This window comes from Maniola jurtina, chromosome 2 (genome assembly GCF_905333055.1).
Source record: "Maniola jurtina chromosome 2, ilManJurt1.1, whole genome shotgun sequence".
NCBI lineage: Eukaryota > Metazoa > Arthropoda > Insecta > Lepidoptera > Nymphalidae > Maniola > Maniola jurtina.
In genome coordinates, this window is record NC_060030.1 from 15,498,222 (window position 1) to 15,514,087 (window position 15,866).

At 38.8% G+C, this 15,866-nt stretch overlaps 1 protein-coding gene across 3 annotated transcripts; it reads left to right on the plus strand.

Annotated features, from left to right (window-relative positions):
• The first annotated feature begins 467 nt into the window (after nucleotides 1-467).
• LOC123874567 (G1/S-specific cyclin-E) lies at nucleotides 468-11,050 on the plus strand. Of its 3 annotated transcripts, none has more exons than XM_045920013.1 (10): nucleotides 468-709; nucleotides 1,475-1,527; nucleotides 1,602-1,668; nucleotides 1,741-2,009; nucleotides 2,129-2,330; nucleotides 8,372-8,483; nucleotides 8,941-9,144; nucleotides 9,260-9,487; nucleotides 9,807-10,012; nucleotides 10,315-11,050. In XM_045920013.1, the coding sequence occupies exons 2-10, from the start codon at nucleotides 1,508-1,510 to the stop codon at nucleotides 10,483-10,485; spliced, it is 1,479 nt and encodes a 492-aa protein (XP_045775969.1). In that variant the 5' UTR covers nucleotides 468-709; nucleotides 1,475-1,507; the 3' UTR covers nucleotides 10,486-11,050. The 3 variants fall into 3 exon arrangements, with proteins under 3 accessions (XP_045775969.1, XP_045775991.1, XP_045775980.1); XM_045920024.1 differs by lacking the exon at nucleotides 468-709 and adding an exon at nucleotides 1,128-1,391; XM_045920035.1 differs by lacking the exon at nucleotides 1,475-1,527.
• Nucleotides 11,051-15,866: the final 4,816 nt, after the last annotated feature.

A 15,866-nucleotide genomic window follows, 5' to 3' on the forward strand; every position in this document is an offset into this window, starting at 1 on the left:
CTACGACAGTGATGCCAACTTTAAGTAATTATTGTTATTGGCGCTTGCCTTCAAATGACCCAATAGGATACCTTTTCTAAAAATTTCATTTTACGATACTATTTATGAAAACTTTTACCAATATAATTGTAACTTACGTTTTTGGATCATTTGATATTGATTTTTAATTTTTGTTCATAACATGAGAAATATTTTCGAATTAAGAACAAGATTTTTCTTGTAAAACATATTCTTATTTTTAATTTTCCCCATTATGCTAAATACTTTTATGTTACATGATTTACACAATAAACAATACGCTGTACTCTTGTCTAAAATAGTCAATTGAAAAGAATTCAAATAAAAATACAAAAATTCGGGAAATATTTATACCTACGTGTAAAGGAACGACATTACTAATGACATATAATTTTCAGAAGAAACACACATGAAGTTAGCTGTTTGTCAGCCTGTAGACCGCCGATGTTTTACCGCGACATTTTCGCGCGGAAAGCCGGGCGTTATTGAGCCGTGGAAAGGTGAAAAATAGAATGTAAAATTAGATTTTTGTGCTAAGTGTACCATTTTTGACCAAATTAACTGTTTTTACAGTAATAGTGATAAAATAGTACGCATAAACAGTGTAATTGTGTTGTATAATTGAACTTGAAAATCTGATGTATGAAGATATTTTGTCTTATAGCAATTGGATTAATTTGTGAATGATAAGGTACGTTTTCTTTACTTTTATAAGTCCTCGAAGATGTAATCTTGTCGATATTATAATCAAATATTTCTATAATGCCGTCCTTTCTTCTATAATTAGGTTATAAATCATAGGACGGCGATAAGGCAAGCCAATTACCCCTTCAACGGTTCAGACTCTTAAGCAGCCATTTAAAGTTTCGTGTGATGTTTTCCTAGTATGATTATTCCGAAAACCCATATTATTAAAAGTATGTGCTATTTTTAACAATTTCCAAAAGTGGTAGGGCCGAGAAACCCAAGCTAGCGACGTGTCTAATGGCGCTGACGGAAGGATTTCGCGCGCGATTGTGACGGATTCGTGGCATTTTTTATACCAGCTGATTCATTCTTTTCCACTTTTTAATGCCTTTTGATGGTTAAATGCACAATATACTAGAACTGAAATACAGAAATAGTCATATTTGATAACTTTAAGTGCCTTAAAACACCCCTCGAAAATTTTTCTCCCGCCAACCTCCAGGGGGCACGCTGCGTATATTTTACTCAAAAAGCTATGATTTTACGGGGAATTGATTATATATAAGCGATTTAGATCCTCGAGAAACCTCTATTAAATGATATAATTCATAAATTTTCTTTAAAAGTGCCCTAATTCACGGTTGTCAAATGACATAACCCTATTTGCGGTTTGAACATGACATGCGGTAATTTTAACTTATTATCTCTAATTATTCTTTATGTTATCATGCTTTATGTCGTGTATACTTAACCGTAGTCCATGTTGCAGACAGTGGAAGCCTTTGCCAGCTGATCTGTTCCCATGAACATGGCACAAACAGGGTGGGTACAGCTGATCAAATTTATTCATATTTTGACCTTGCTTGACTGTTTACTTATAGTTCAGTCTGTTTCAGTTCATCCTGTGAAGTCAGTGAAAATCGTGCCAACTTGAAACGGAAGAGAAATTCTACAGATGATGAGGTATTTGGTGTTTGATTAGACCAATGACAGCTTTCACATTAGTATCAGTGTTTAATGTGACATTTTTTGTAGGTGGAGAGCATGCCACCTGTGAAGCTCGTGGCCAAGCTAGAGGAAGAGTTGGATGACCAACCAGCTCACAATGTTGTTGTGGAATCTTCATCATGCTCGAGCAATGAGGAAAGTCCTGAGCAGCCGGGGAATGAGTTTACAGACTTTGATTATAATCCAGATAGTTTCTTAAGCCCACCGAGTATACCAGAATTACCAAACTGTGTGCTGAGTCCTTTAGAAAATGTTGCCAGAGGCGAGTGTACTCCACACTCTAATAAGAGGCCCAGGTGAGAACCCCTTATCATTATCATAGGTACCTGATTAAGTCTTGCTCAGTATTTAGATTGTAGATTGATTTTGCTTGTGGAATAGTTTCAGTAATCCCTCTATATTGGTCTACTTACAGCACTAGTATTCCCCACTGCCCCTCACCTCCCAAACGCAAGTGTCCTCTGCCAGGGCTGTCCTGGGCTGACCCCATAGATGTATGGAGATGGATGTGTGAGTGTGACGCCAGATCCAGCCTGAAGAAGAACCCCTATATGTTTGACAATCATCCTAATCTCCAACCGAGGATGAGAGCTATATTACTGGACTGGCTGAATGAGGTAGGTTGTGTTTATGTATTTGAATAATTAGCCTATCAACCAACAGTATTACAATTGATTTGTTTTTAATCATTTAAAAGTGTTCAATTTTATTTTAAGTCATTATCTTTTGGGTGTAAAACAAATGTAGTTTTTTCATTAGAGAATAAAGATTTGCATTATCATTCAACCTTGAATGACATTATTTTTTGTAATTTTTTCAAATGACCTCATAACAATATATAGGTCAGGCGCACAGGTTCATTATTTTATACATAACTGTACCTAAACTTAAGCTAATCTGTACATCCCAACTTTTGTACCACAGATGATTTCTTGATGAACATTTAAGTAATTTAAAAATATCATGATGATTTTTCTATGAATACATTAAATAGGTCTCTGTTTTTTTCCATGCAGCATTTTAGTCCTTAAGGTAAGTTGCAATCTGTGAAGCTATAAATTTTTATTGTAATGACTGTTTTACAGTTAACACTAATATGAAATCATTGCAGTTTTTTATAAATATAGGGTACTGTATTAAGAGCATTGACCCCTTTTTTTCGTCGTTCATTGACCCCTCTAGTACCAACGCGATTGCTGGTGATACACCATTATTGCTGTGGTTTTTATACATTCTGGTATTTTTAATTTGTTTTCTGTGACCGTCTAGATTGGATTTAATCTTGTCTAATCTGCCAATAGTAAAATTCGGATACTAAATGCATAACCTACTGGTTTTGCGCGGTTAAATCGCGCCAATTAGTGAAACGGTGAAACATATAGATGCTTTAGCATCACTACACGGTCCTTTCCGATATGTTGCTTGTGATTTGATACTATAAAATACGAATATAGGTACATCAGGAAAATAATATGTCATCTTATTTAAATAAGTACAACTTATTATAATTGCATTGATATTTTCGATTTCATACCAAGTATTGTGTCCTTGTTTGTTAATTACTAGCTTTTGCCCGCGTCTTCGTCCGCGATACATAGGCGTATAATTTGTAGCCTATAGAAGAGAATAATGTGAGAGTAGTTATTTATCAATAAAAGGAGTTGGAGTTTTGGAGATTACCTTCTACATCCAAACTTACAAACTTTCCCTCTTTAAAATATTAGCGTAGACTTTCTGATGCCCGGCATGTTTCCATGCGATTCATGCGCCACCTATTGTACGTTGATTGTACTAAAACCTTCCTCAATCGGAGGAACGATGCGCGAATGAATATGTAACGCATAAGGCAAAGCAATTTTTATATATAAAATAGATGACGCTCGGAGCTTCGTCCGCGTGGATTTCGGTTTTTTAGGGTTCCGCACCTCAAAAAGAAAAACGGAACCCTTATAGGGTCACTTTGTTGTCTGTCTGTCTGTCCGTTCGTCTGTCGTATCTGTCAAGTAAACCTATAGGGTGCTTCCCGTTGAGCTAGAATCATGAAACCTTTATAATATTAGTGTGATAGTGTGATGGAAGTATGTTTATTCTCTGAAGTAAAGTATCTATTTATTCAAAATAGATACGTTATATATAATTCATAAAAATATTTCTGAAATAGCCTGACGGCCTCCCCGGCGCAGAGCACATGCCCGCGTTGCGGCAGCGGGCCACGTGTTCGATTACCGATTGCGTCAATTCGACACTCTTGAGCTTGTAGTTTGTACCCAGACGCATCAAACTATGTAACCAGCTGACAAGGTCGTTTCAGCAGTCAAGTTCGATGTCATCTTATAATCTACTAGTAATTTGATTAAACCCGCGACTTCGCGTGGTTTTGCGTTTTTAGGGTTCCGTACCTGAAGGCTGCTAACGGGACTATTAATAAGACTCCGCTGTCCGTCTGAAGAAAAAAAAAAAAAATTGACTTTATACTTTGTCGTACGATTTTTTACACCATAATTACCTGGGCTCCCATACACAAAAAAGAAACGAAAATTTTTTTTTCTTGCTCTAGCATGTAGGGTATCATTGTTTAGAGCTCATTGAGCAGAGTACAAATATATTTGTAAATATTTTTCCCCCTAAAAAATTGAGAATTGGGGGGCCGTTTGTTTTGGTCACAGCTTGGCCAATCAAACGAACATTTTTTTGGGGCTTTCTTTCACGGCTTACTGCGATGTTCTAGCTCGGAAAAGAAAATCATTTAATACACCCAAAATATGTACGGAACCCTGAATGAGCGAGGCCCGACTCGCACTTGACCAGTTTTTATAATATTGGCGCTGATTTAGAATACATGATCTCATAAGAATTAGGTTGGTAGAAACATGAGTCTGCACTCCGCTCCGCTCGTCTCCGCTTTAGATATTCCAAACGCAACCATGCCATGGAGTTTATTATCATCATATTTTTATCATGAAGCATAATGAAGTGCTCCAAAATGTTATCAATTTTAAAATAATTTGCATTGCATTGATTACTGATTGCGGTGTTTAACAAAAAGAGACCTATTCGCGCTCATTGCATTTATATTTCCTCATTGTCTTTGATAAAATATTCGTTTTTTGGCCCACCAAAACGACGGGACGAATATGGACGAATTACATTTTTTTAAGATTTCCAGATTTCAGGGTTCCCTAACCGAAGAGTCTCAACGGGACCCTATTACTAAGCCTCCTCTGTCCGTCCGTCCGTTTGTCTATCTGTCTGACAGCAGGCTGCATCTCACGAACCGTAATACTGTCTCTATGACCGTAGTAGACAGAGAATTGAAATTTTCACAGATTGTGCATGTCTATTGCTGCTATGACAACAAACAATAAAAATTTCAAAATGGCTGCTATGGAAATTTAAAAAAAAGTACCTACCTACGTAAACCTTGTATAGAGCCCTCGCCACTCGATATCGACTCGCCCTTAATCAACTTTTCGCTTCATTGAGTTTGTCGTGCCGTGCAATAACACATCACGTCAATGCACCGCGCCGCGACACCGCACCATTCCACGTTGACGATGTCGTGACGTGGTGATGTAGACAAGCCCTAACTCTCACGTCACGTCAACCATAAGCTCACGTTAACTTGAAAAGTTCGAGGGCCTCTGACCGTTTATTTAGAAGTATGTGTAAAAATGTCTACTCATAATGATATTATTATCATTACGTCACTCCGATTTAGGGACCGCTTAGCGGTGCTTTTATAGGCTTAATTGAATAACTTCCTTGATTGAACAAAGTTTATGTAAGCGTATGCTTCCTTTCTTATCAGAATTTTGAATATGGAACTTTTTATTTGGTTTAAAAAACCGGCCAAGTGCGAGTCAGATTCGCGCACCGAGAGTTCCGCGCTACAGTCGTATTTTTTCGACATTTTGCGTGATAAATAAAAAACTATACTTAATGCATAAAAATAAATAAAAATCTGTTTCAGAAAGTACTTATATTAAGCCCTATCATATGCCGCCCCACCTGGTATAGTTACTTTGAAAACATTATATAATTTGGTAATCTTACTTTGAAACTTAAAAAAACTAATTACCTGTTAATGAACATATTTTGATTGTTTTTTCGAGATATAGCTAACCACAAATTCAGTTTTCGGAATTTTCCCTTTACGTGTGCCATAAGACCTTCCTATCTACCAAGTTTCACATCAATAAATTATGATTCTAGGTCATCGGGAAGTACCCCATAGGTTTCTTGACAGACAGACAGACAACAAAGCGATCCTATAAGGGTTCCTTTTTTCCTTTTGAGGTACGGAACCCTAAAAATGACCGATCCGTAGTTAAATCGATTTTACTTTACAATTAAAGTACATGAGATTCTGTCACTGTAATATAAGTTCGTTCCCTCAAAACTCTCAAATCTTTACAGAACTTCTTTTTTATACCTACATTTCTTCTTTTCACATCACGTGTAATGAAAATGTATATCTATGCCAAATGATCTATGCATTTTTAATGATGTAATATCTTCATTATCTTTTGTAATGTGAAGACATTTTTTTTTCTTCTTACTTAGCGATAAAATGTAGAGCAAATTAATCGAGGTCATAGTCTAATAGGTAGGTAACTATTACAAATACTACTAGCAAATTCATGCGACTTCGTCTGCCGGCTGAAATATGATGTTAAATTCAGGTCGTGCATGGAGTAGGTATTACAGTCACCTCTATTATGGCTCTGCTAAGTACCAACTAGCGGCTCTGGATTCCGTTGATTGTCGAGCTAGGAGACTCATAGGCGAAGGCTCTCCTTTGGTGGCGAAACTTCAAAATCTCGATCACCGCCGTAAGGTCGCCGGCTTATCAGTGTTTTATAGGATATATTTCGGAGAGTGTGCACAGGAGCTTTTCGATCTTGTCCCTCCTTCACTATTTTACCACCTAGCCGCAAAAGGTCGGGCGAGTTTCCATCCTTATGTCGTCGACATTCCATCTACACGCACGAAACGTTTAGCGTCATCATTCCTCATACGCATGGCTAAGGTTTGGAATACTCTTTCACGATTCGTGGTTCCTACCAATTATAATCCGGGTATCTTTAAAACAAGAGTGAATAGGCATCTTCTAGGTAAACGCGTCCGATCTTAGGCCACATTATCACTTTCCATCAGGTGTGATTGTGGTCAAGCGCTTACCTATACCTAATGAATAAATAAAAAAAGTTGGCAAGAATGGGATACGTTCTACTTTCAGACTTCCACGTCTGAAATCAGGTGTGTGTACCTTACCTAAACGTAAAATACTACCTGTCTTTGTGAAACTGATACGTAATGCAAACTACAGACGGCCAGACTATTTACGATAATAGGTAATTTGTAATTCACGCCTGCCCGCCGCCGGGCCTCCGAATTTTATCAACTAAACTTCACTCGTTGAATTTTCCATTCAAGGTTTATGTAAACAAACTCTTCTTAAAAACACCGGTCAAGTGCGAGTCTGACTCGCACACAAAGGGTTCCGTACCATCATACAAGATATTATACCTAACACTTTTACACTACTTGTAGAAGCAAGTTAATTTTTAGAGTCCCGTACCTCAAAAGGAAAAACGGAACCCTTATAGGATCACTTTATTGTCTGTCTGTCCGTCCGTCGTATCATGTTAAGAAAACTTATAAACCTACTTCCAACCTGGAACCTATAGGGTACACCTATATAAGGGGGTAGGCCAACACCTAGAATCATAAAATTTGGCAGGTAGATAGGTCTTAGAGCACAAGTATTAAAGTAAAAATGTGAAAACCGTGAAGCCTTATGACTGTAGTTTGGGAAACCGATGAACGTACGTTGTACATATTAAAAAGAAACTGATATAGCTAGAGACATAAAAACTAACAAGATTTCTGGTCTTGACTTGATTTGACGATCTATTCGGCGCGAGGACGGCCCGTTCCACTGAGGTTCGTCTATCAACCTTTCGCTTCCTGCGCTGTAGGAAAGTGCAGTACCATTACGCTGACAGCTGTTGACACTCCCTCCACTGTCGTCGAAAGCTCTTTTTACCTGGATCATTATTTAATTCTATGCCTTGACGTTGTCATCGGGCAAAGAGAGCTCTGGAACAGTGGAGGGTAACAGTTGGTTGAATCGTCACACTCCCGTAGTCATAACAACACGTCCGCTACGCATGGCGCTACGGTGCAGCTACGGTCGTAGCATTCATTTGGATTTTGGCGAATAAGATGTTATTGCAATAACGAAGAAATAAAAACAGATGCCAAGCTGGTGTGTTCGTTTGTTGATTTGTCCTTCGATCTCGCCGCAACGGAGCACCGGATTGACCTATATTTTTTGCTTGGATATAACTAAAGACCTGGAATGCGACTTTTTATTCCGGAAAATCAAAGTTCCCACAGAAATTTTATAAACCTAAATCCACGCGGATGAAGTCGCAGGCATCAGCTAGTAAAAAATAAATGATGCTGGTTTTCATTTTGGTTAGCTAATTAATAACTATTTAGCTGATGAAGAAAACAGACATGTCTCTGGTTATTTCAAAGTAGGACGATTGTCGATTACATGCTCTCATAGTGATATCCTAAGCGTATCCATGCGCCTACGCCCTAGAGTGTCAATCGACTGTCGATTAGATAGAAAACGTTTGTTGTGCAGGTATGCGAGGTATACAAGCTGCACAGAGAAACGTTCCACCTGACCGTGGACTACGTGGACCGATACCTGACCAACACTGACAACGTGCAGAAGGGACGCTTGCAACTCATTGGTAGGTAACTGCGTACACACATTTTTCAGTAGGTACTGAATATGCGGAAAACTGTCGATACGTGCGCGTCGTCGCGTAGTAATACGGCATTATTCTTTATATTTTTGTTCAAAGCAATTCGTTCGGTTTAAATCTGCCCAAGTCTGACAAAACTCCTAAAACTTACGTAGCAGGTAGACGAAATAATTTCCAAGCTTGTTATCACTTAAATAGTAACTGAGATTTTTCCTTAACAGCATAATTGGTATTTACTTTTCCTCGAGCAATTAATTATAACTTGCTTTAACAGTAAAGAAAGCCATCGTGAGGTAACCTGCACATCTGAGGGTTCTCCATAATGTTCTCGAAGGTGTGTGATGTCTGCCAATTCGCACTAGACCAGCGTGGCAGACTCTGTCCTAATAACCTTCTCATTCTAATGATTTCATGGGTTGATCATGATGATTTCTCTTTTCAGGTATAACATGCTTGTTCATAGCAGCAAAAGTAGAAGAAGTTTACCCACCGAAGATAGGCGAATTCGCGTACGTCACCGACGGCGCTTGTTCCACGGAAGAAATTCTACTAGAGGAATTGCTAATACTGAAAATACTATCGTGGAGCATCACGCCTATCACGATAAACAGCTGGTTGAATATTTATATGCAGTTAGCGAGTGAAGGTAAAAATCTTTTTTCTAATTTTCATGTGCCAAATTTTTATTAGTATAAAATACATGCATAATTATATGAAGTGTGATAGTACGTGATTGGTCATGTACCCTATTATAATTCTAGGGAGGAGTGCAAAGAGACGGTTGCTTGGCGAGAGCGACGTAGGCATCAACGCACTGCGGGGCTACACTTTCGTGTTCCCGCAGTACTCTTCGTTGGAGTTCGCGGTGTGCGGCCAACTCGTGGACCTGGCCGTGCTGCACGTGGACGTCAACAAGTTCGCGTACAGCGCCGTGGCCGCGGCCGCCATCGCGCACGCCTTCAACAAGGAACTAGCTCTGCGAGTGTCGGGTGAGTTGACGCAGTACCGAGTGCGGCCAGCTCGTGGGCCTAGTCGTGCTGCACGTGGACGTCAACAAGTTCGCGTACAGCGCCGTGGCCGCGGCCGCGATCGCGCACGCCTTCAACAAGGAACTAGCTCTGCGAGTGTCGGGTGAGTTGACGCAGTACCCAGTGCGGCCAGCTCGTGGGCCTGGCCGTGCTGCACGTGGACGTCAACAAGTCGGCGTACACGGTAACAACGTGCTGTGTCGTAAGTCGTATTTAGTGCGATCCTTCTGCTGCGAAGCGCGCTTCGTGTCTAAGCTCACATTACGCCACTTGGTTGCAGGTTACAGTTGGGAGGTGCTGCAGGGTTGCTACACGTGGCTGACGCCGTTCGTGTCGTGCGTGCGCGCCGCCGGCGGCGTGAGCGCGGTGCGCGGCGGCGACGGCGAGCACGTGCAGCGCGGCGCGGGGCTGCAGCTCATCTGCCCCGACCTCAATGTCGACGAGAGCCACCGCATACAGATGCACAACGTCTCGCTAGACATGTTTGTAAGTATCGTGTACTTCACCGTCGCGACTATTCTTAAGGTCATAGAACTGAGAAGAACTACAATATAATGTGTCGCTAAACCACGAAATAAGCTTAAAATTATTAGTCAAAGAAAGAAGTTTATTAATTGACATTAATTAATAATTAATAAACTTCTTTCTTTGACTGTTGTTTGAGAGTTGTAACAAAAGTTGCTATTTATTTAAACATCTAGTCTTCGGTAAAAAAAAGTAAAAACGCATTTCTAGTTTGTGCCACTAGTTTATTACACTATAGTAATCATCCATTATGTGGTCGGCAGGACCAAGTGTGCCAGCAGCAGCTGGAGCAGACCACACAGCTCACGGCGTCCACGTCGCACACGGAGCACGTGTACCCGCCCACGCCGCCGCAGTCCGACGAGAAGAGCCCCTCCACGCCCACCACCACGCCGTCCACGCGGCCGTGCCCGCTGCCGCCCATCGCCGACTGAACTCAACCCAGGCTGAGATCTATGTTGCGTACTTTGACATTCCTCAGCAGGGTATGACATAATTACATCTCGCCAATATTAATAAAATTCGAACTCCGAAACACTTCCAGGTTAGCCCGCTTCCATCTTCGACTGCAGTCAAGGGCTAATTTGTATCTCATTTTTAAAAAACTTCAAAGTAAAATATAACTTAACAGACTTGTTTTGAAGCTCAAGTTTGTGTACATGTGTACGAGAACAATGTGATTTGGGCTCGACTGTATCAGTAGGAAGAATTCCCTAGGAGTAGATGTCATGCTCAGTGTCCAGTTGGTGATTGGTCCAACCTTGTATCTTGTCATATAGTATAGGCTGCTGAATTAACTTCTAACGCTAGCGTGATTCAACCTTAACAATAAGTCATCGAATATACTTGTGCTGCCATCTAGAAGTTTCGGCGCTCTCTAATTCTTCAACTTTGGCGGGATATTAAATCTCAAACTATCCCTACAGAACTTAGAGTTAGAACGGACGCATTCATGTGAGTCATATGTCAGTGTCTCTGTTTTAACTCTAAGTTAAATTCAAAGTATGCTCCATAGAACTCAGCCATAGTGTTAGGTATTATAGTATCGTATTACCGACATGTTGTAATGTTAGGTAGCGGACGATCAAGGCCTACACAGGAATGAATAGTAGGCACGGTGAAGGCCCAACGGCCAGAGTTGTAAATGGAAATCATAATAACTGTACATTGATTGACAAACAACTTGAGCAAAAGCGGCGTAACGAGAAAAAGTTGACGCACCGCAAAAAACTGATTAACTGGTCAACCAATCACGTTCTCTCGCGCGGTAGAAATCCCTCCTCTCTTTGGTCCGCCAAAGACACTTACACCCGTATCCACAAACGTTACCTTGAGGTCTCATAGTGCGTTCGAACGCACAGAGTAGGTGCCGCCAATCAGGTTACTGTATCACGTCAATTTACAATGATCTGATTGGTGGAACCTACACTATGCGTTCGAGCGCACTGTGAGACCTCATAGTAATGATTGTGAATACGGCCGTTAAAAATCGATAATTGTGCGATTATTTATTTAATTATATGATTATTTATTATATCCTCTATCATAAGAGATAGCTATTTTATTAGTAAGGCTGCCTTTTGTACAAATTGGTACTAATTATTATTTATTGTGGTGTACAATAAAGAACATTTTACTTCACTACCTGTTTGTTCAAGTTGTTTACCGGTTACAGTACTACGACTAATCGTCAAATGATTGTTTAACGGCTAGCGACCAAAATTAATCAATCTATCCGTAATCTATCGTTAGCGCCATTGTTAGTTGTCAAAAAGGACAATACAATGTTTGAAAAATAACAACGTTGCTAAGTAACTTGAAGTTGACTACATAACTGACCATATAATGAATCTATCAGTCATTTGTCGATAAGTTACCTAGCAACGTTGTTATTTGTCAATAATGATAAATCTTTGACAAATAACAATGTCACTAAAATTTATCGACATACGAGTATTACAGATGATTGATTATTATTATGAATAGCCTTAGGTATTTTAAAATCATATTGCCGACTTGTCTCCTGACAAAAAAAAATGGATGTGAATGAAAAGTTTTGAGCTAAGACTAGACTGGATCGATTTGGAATAATTTTTAAGTTGGTCTGGTAGAAATCTGCCGAGGTCAGGAATGATCCTAACAGCCGATTATACCTAAAAGCGATAATTATAGCGTTCCGGATCAACACCGCGTAGAAAACTCGCAATGTGAGATCGTAACTAAAAAAACCATCGTGAGAATCAATTTATTTATTTAAACTGATAATATCGCTCAAATGTGAGTTGGACTCGCACACGAAGGGTTCCGTATCATCGCAGAAGAAATAACACTAATAGCTCGTTCACACAGGCTGCGTAAGCGTAGACGTAGCGTGTACCATTGCGTTGTAACGTATGGAACTGTATGAAACATGGCACACCGCTTGCGTAAAGGGTGGACGTATGCGTAACCCGGTGTGTTAGGGGTTTACGCGAGTCACTACGCACGTGTCACGTGTGAATCGGCCCTAAATTGTTTTTGTGATGTAAGCACGAATTCATGGTTTTCGATTTTTCTCCTTTACTTGGGCTATAAGACTGCCAACTGTGCTACCTGCCAATGAGTCAACGGGAAGTATCCTAAAGATTTTCATTCCCTTGACGGGTCTTGACAGATAGACAGACACACAACGAAATTATCTATACGGGTTCCTTTTTTCTCTGGAGATACGGGACCCTAAAAAGGTGTAACTTTCGCTTCATTTGGGTTCACACTGTACCTACACTGGAAAGAAGTGCAACTTCTTGTTTATATTCATACACTCGTATGCTTGTATTGGTTTTATGTCTCCTGCTAACTTCGTTATGTTAGCTACGCTTATTAACACTTGAATTTAGTAATATCAGGTCGGGTCAATTTTTTTCAGTGAAACACATTATATTGTAACCCAACCTGTGCTACATGATTCGTTTCTTTGTCCCTACCGTAATTAAAGTCATTTTTAAATACAATCTCACCACTTTGTTTACATAATGTAACATAGATATTTATTTTGACAAAATACAAAAATTCAGATATACAATGGCAGAAATGGCTGGATGCATGCGTTCACACAAATAAATAAATCTATTTGAAAGATCTGATATTTGATTGGTTGATAACATTTCGATTTAGAACATCCAGATTTTTTAATGAAGCTTTTGAAATGTATAGGTATGTATATAGTATGAAATTGATGATTCAATGTAATTTTTACCTTTGAGTTTGGTAACTAGATATATCTAGAACAAATTCGTATTTACCATTAGCACCCTAAAATCTGAGCGAAGCTTCGCTTCAATTCTGCGACCTAAAGAAGTGCAGCTTCCGTCAAAAGCCAAAAGTCAAAGCAAGCCAAAGTTCTGGTGTAAACGGAACTGTCGTTTCCGGTAGATTTGATGCACTCCTAATATCTAAATATATAAAAAGAAAATCTGACTGACTGACTGACTGACTGACTGACTGACTGACTGATTGATCTATCAACGCACAGCGCTAACCATAGAGTATGATGTATATAGGGTAGCGCTAACCGACCATGTCGAGGCATGCAGATAGCTATAATGACGTAGACATCCGCTAAGAAAGGATTTTTGAAAATTCAATAAGGGGGTAAAATAGGGGTTTGAAATTTGTGTAATCCAAGCGGACGAAGTCGCGGGGTACGTTTCCGCCCCAAATTTCTTCTGCTTGCGGAATTTCGCTAGACTGTCTCAAGACTACAAGTTATGGATCTATAAAACTTTCGCGCTAATTAGGTGAACTATATGTTTGAGTTTTGCTTATTAACAAATTACCACACTAATAGATTTTGATTGTGCATGTCACTTACCCAGGCTACTAATAAAAGATGAGGTTAACATTGAAGCTTTTCTGTGAATAGGTTTTTTTAAATGTTGTACTATCAATAAAATTTTGTACTATCAAATCTCTGAACAGATTGTGAAAATATGTTTTTAAAGCTTGTTTTAATTCATTTCTGTTTTTCGTTTGTATATAAATAAGTACTTGATATATTAAATAATAGTTTAATAAACTGTTTACTAAAATGCGTGATTTAAGTCCAATTTATGGTTTTATGAATATTACGTTTGATATTATCTGAGATGCAAATCATACCAGCACGGCGCATCTCTGAACTGTAATATTTGGTTATTACAAATTAAACATTCCAAAAGTGACCTATACCTAGAGGCACCAAAACTTTATCTATTGTTGCTATTAAACGGAATATGAACCTTGTTCCGTCAACATCTCGCCGTCTTAGGGCCCTTGAGAGCAAGTGTTCATTTTCTCTAGCTAACAAGATGGCATGAGCGTTGAAATAAAGTCATTTTGAAAAGCCTCGTACACTAGCCAGATGGTCATTCCGAACAAAAATAGTGTTCTATAATGCTGTCAAAATTAGTATTCATTCACTATCAAGTTGTAAGCGAAAGCCCGCAAACATTTTCGTTTGGAATGACCGTCTAGTGTGTAACGTATTGTCGTACCAGGGAGCTCATGTTTGTTGTATTTTTTTTAACTTATAAACCACAGGAATTACATTGTTTATATTATATTTAAATATGTTAAAATACAATCATCATATTATTTAGTATTGCTAGCGTAGTAAAATTCATGTTATATATTATAATCAATCATTTTCAATCTACTTTATCAAACGATATTAGATTTAATATTGATTACCAATATTTATAATCTGAAAATTTGATTCGATTTATTTATTATTTAAGTAAGTATATGTAATTAAAAATCAAAAAATATCCTTTCAGCTGAAATCAATTAAAACAGTTACAAATGAGTTATTATATATGAACCTATTGAAATAGTAATTTCTTTAATATTATATTCGATCTAGTAAAAACTTATTTCTAAGCTAATTTGCTGCACTTAAGTAGAATAATAGTTTTGTTTGGGCGTAATAAAACTAAAATAAATTCGCTCGTTCCCATTAGTTCAACTGATTTATTCAGATTTGGGCGGGTACAAAACCCGGATAGTAATTATATTTTTTAGGGATTTTTCCTCAAAAGTATCCTGTGTCCGTATCCAGGATGCGATCTATCCTTGTACCCGTCAAGGTTGGTTCAGCAATTGACCCGTAAAAAGGTAACAAACAGACCAACACACTTTCGCATTCAAACTTTGAATGCGAAAGTGTGTCGGTCTGTTTGTTACCTTTTATTTCAAACCCGTAATAGTGGATTCGGATTAGTAATATTCACTGCTAATTCGAGGCTAATTTCTTAAATTTTATATAGCATATTGACTGTGAAGTGCACGGAGTGAGGTCAATTTTGACACCTTAGTGCTAGTAGGACTAATTGAAACTCAAAAGCAAACACACCAAACTTGAATTAAGTTCAGTTTTGGTTTGGTACCTACGCCCAAAACGAGACTCAGAGTACCTACACACTAGCGTTTTCCCAGCGTAGGCCTTCGTGGAACATAATAGCGCAACGCAGACCCTGCGACAACGCGACGCACGCGCTGTGTTTAACACCTGAACATTGTTAGTTATTTTTATATGTGTACAGAGCACAGTGCAGCACGAAAGGATCACTTTCACTTGGTCGCAAATTCCATGATGAGTCATCCCCATAGCCTTTTATTCTTCGTTTTTCGTTATAAATTCTTTTTAAAAACAAAGCCAACAATAATTTTCTCGTCGAAACCCAGTTTGTAAATTATGATAAGTACCAAGATGTTAATTAACATGATTACGCGGCCGTGTCTACGCGACGCTAACTCAAGCGATGTGCATTTACGCAGCATTAATGTCGCGTAGTCACGT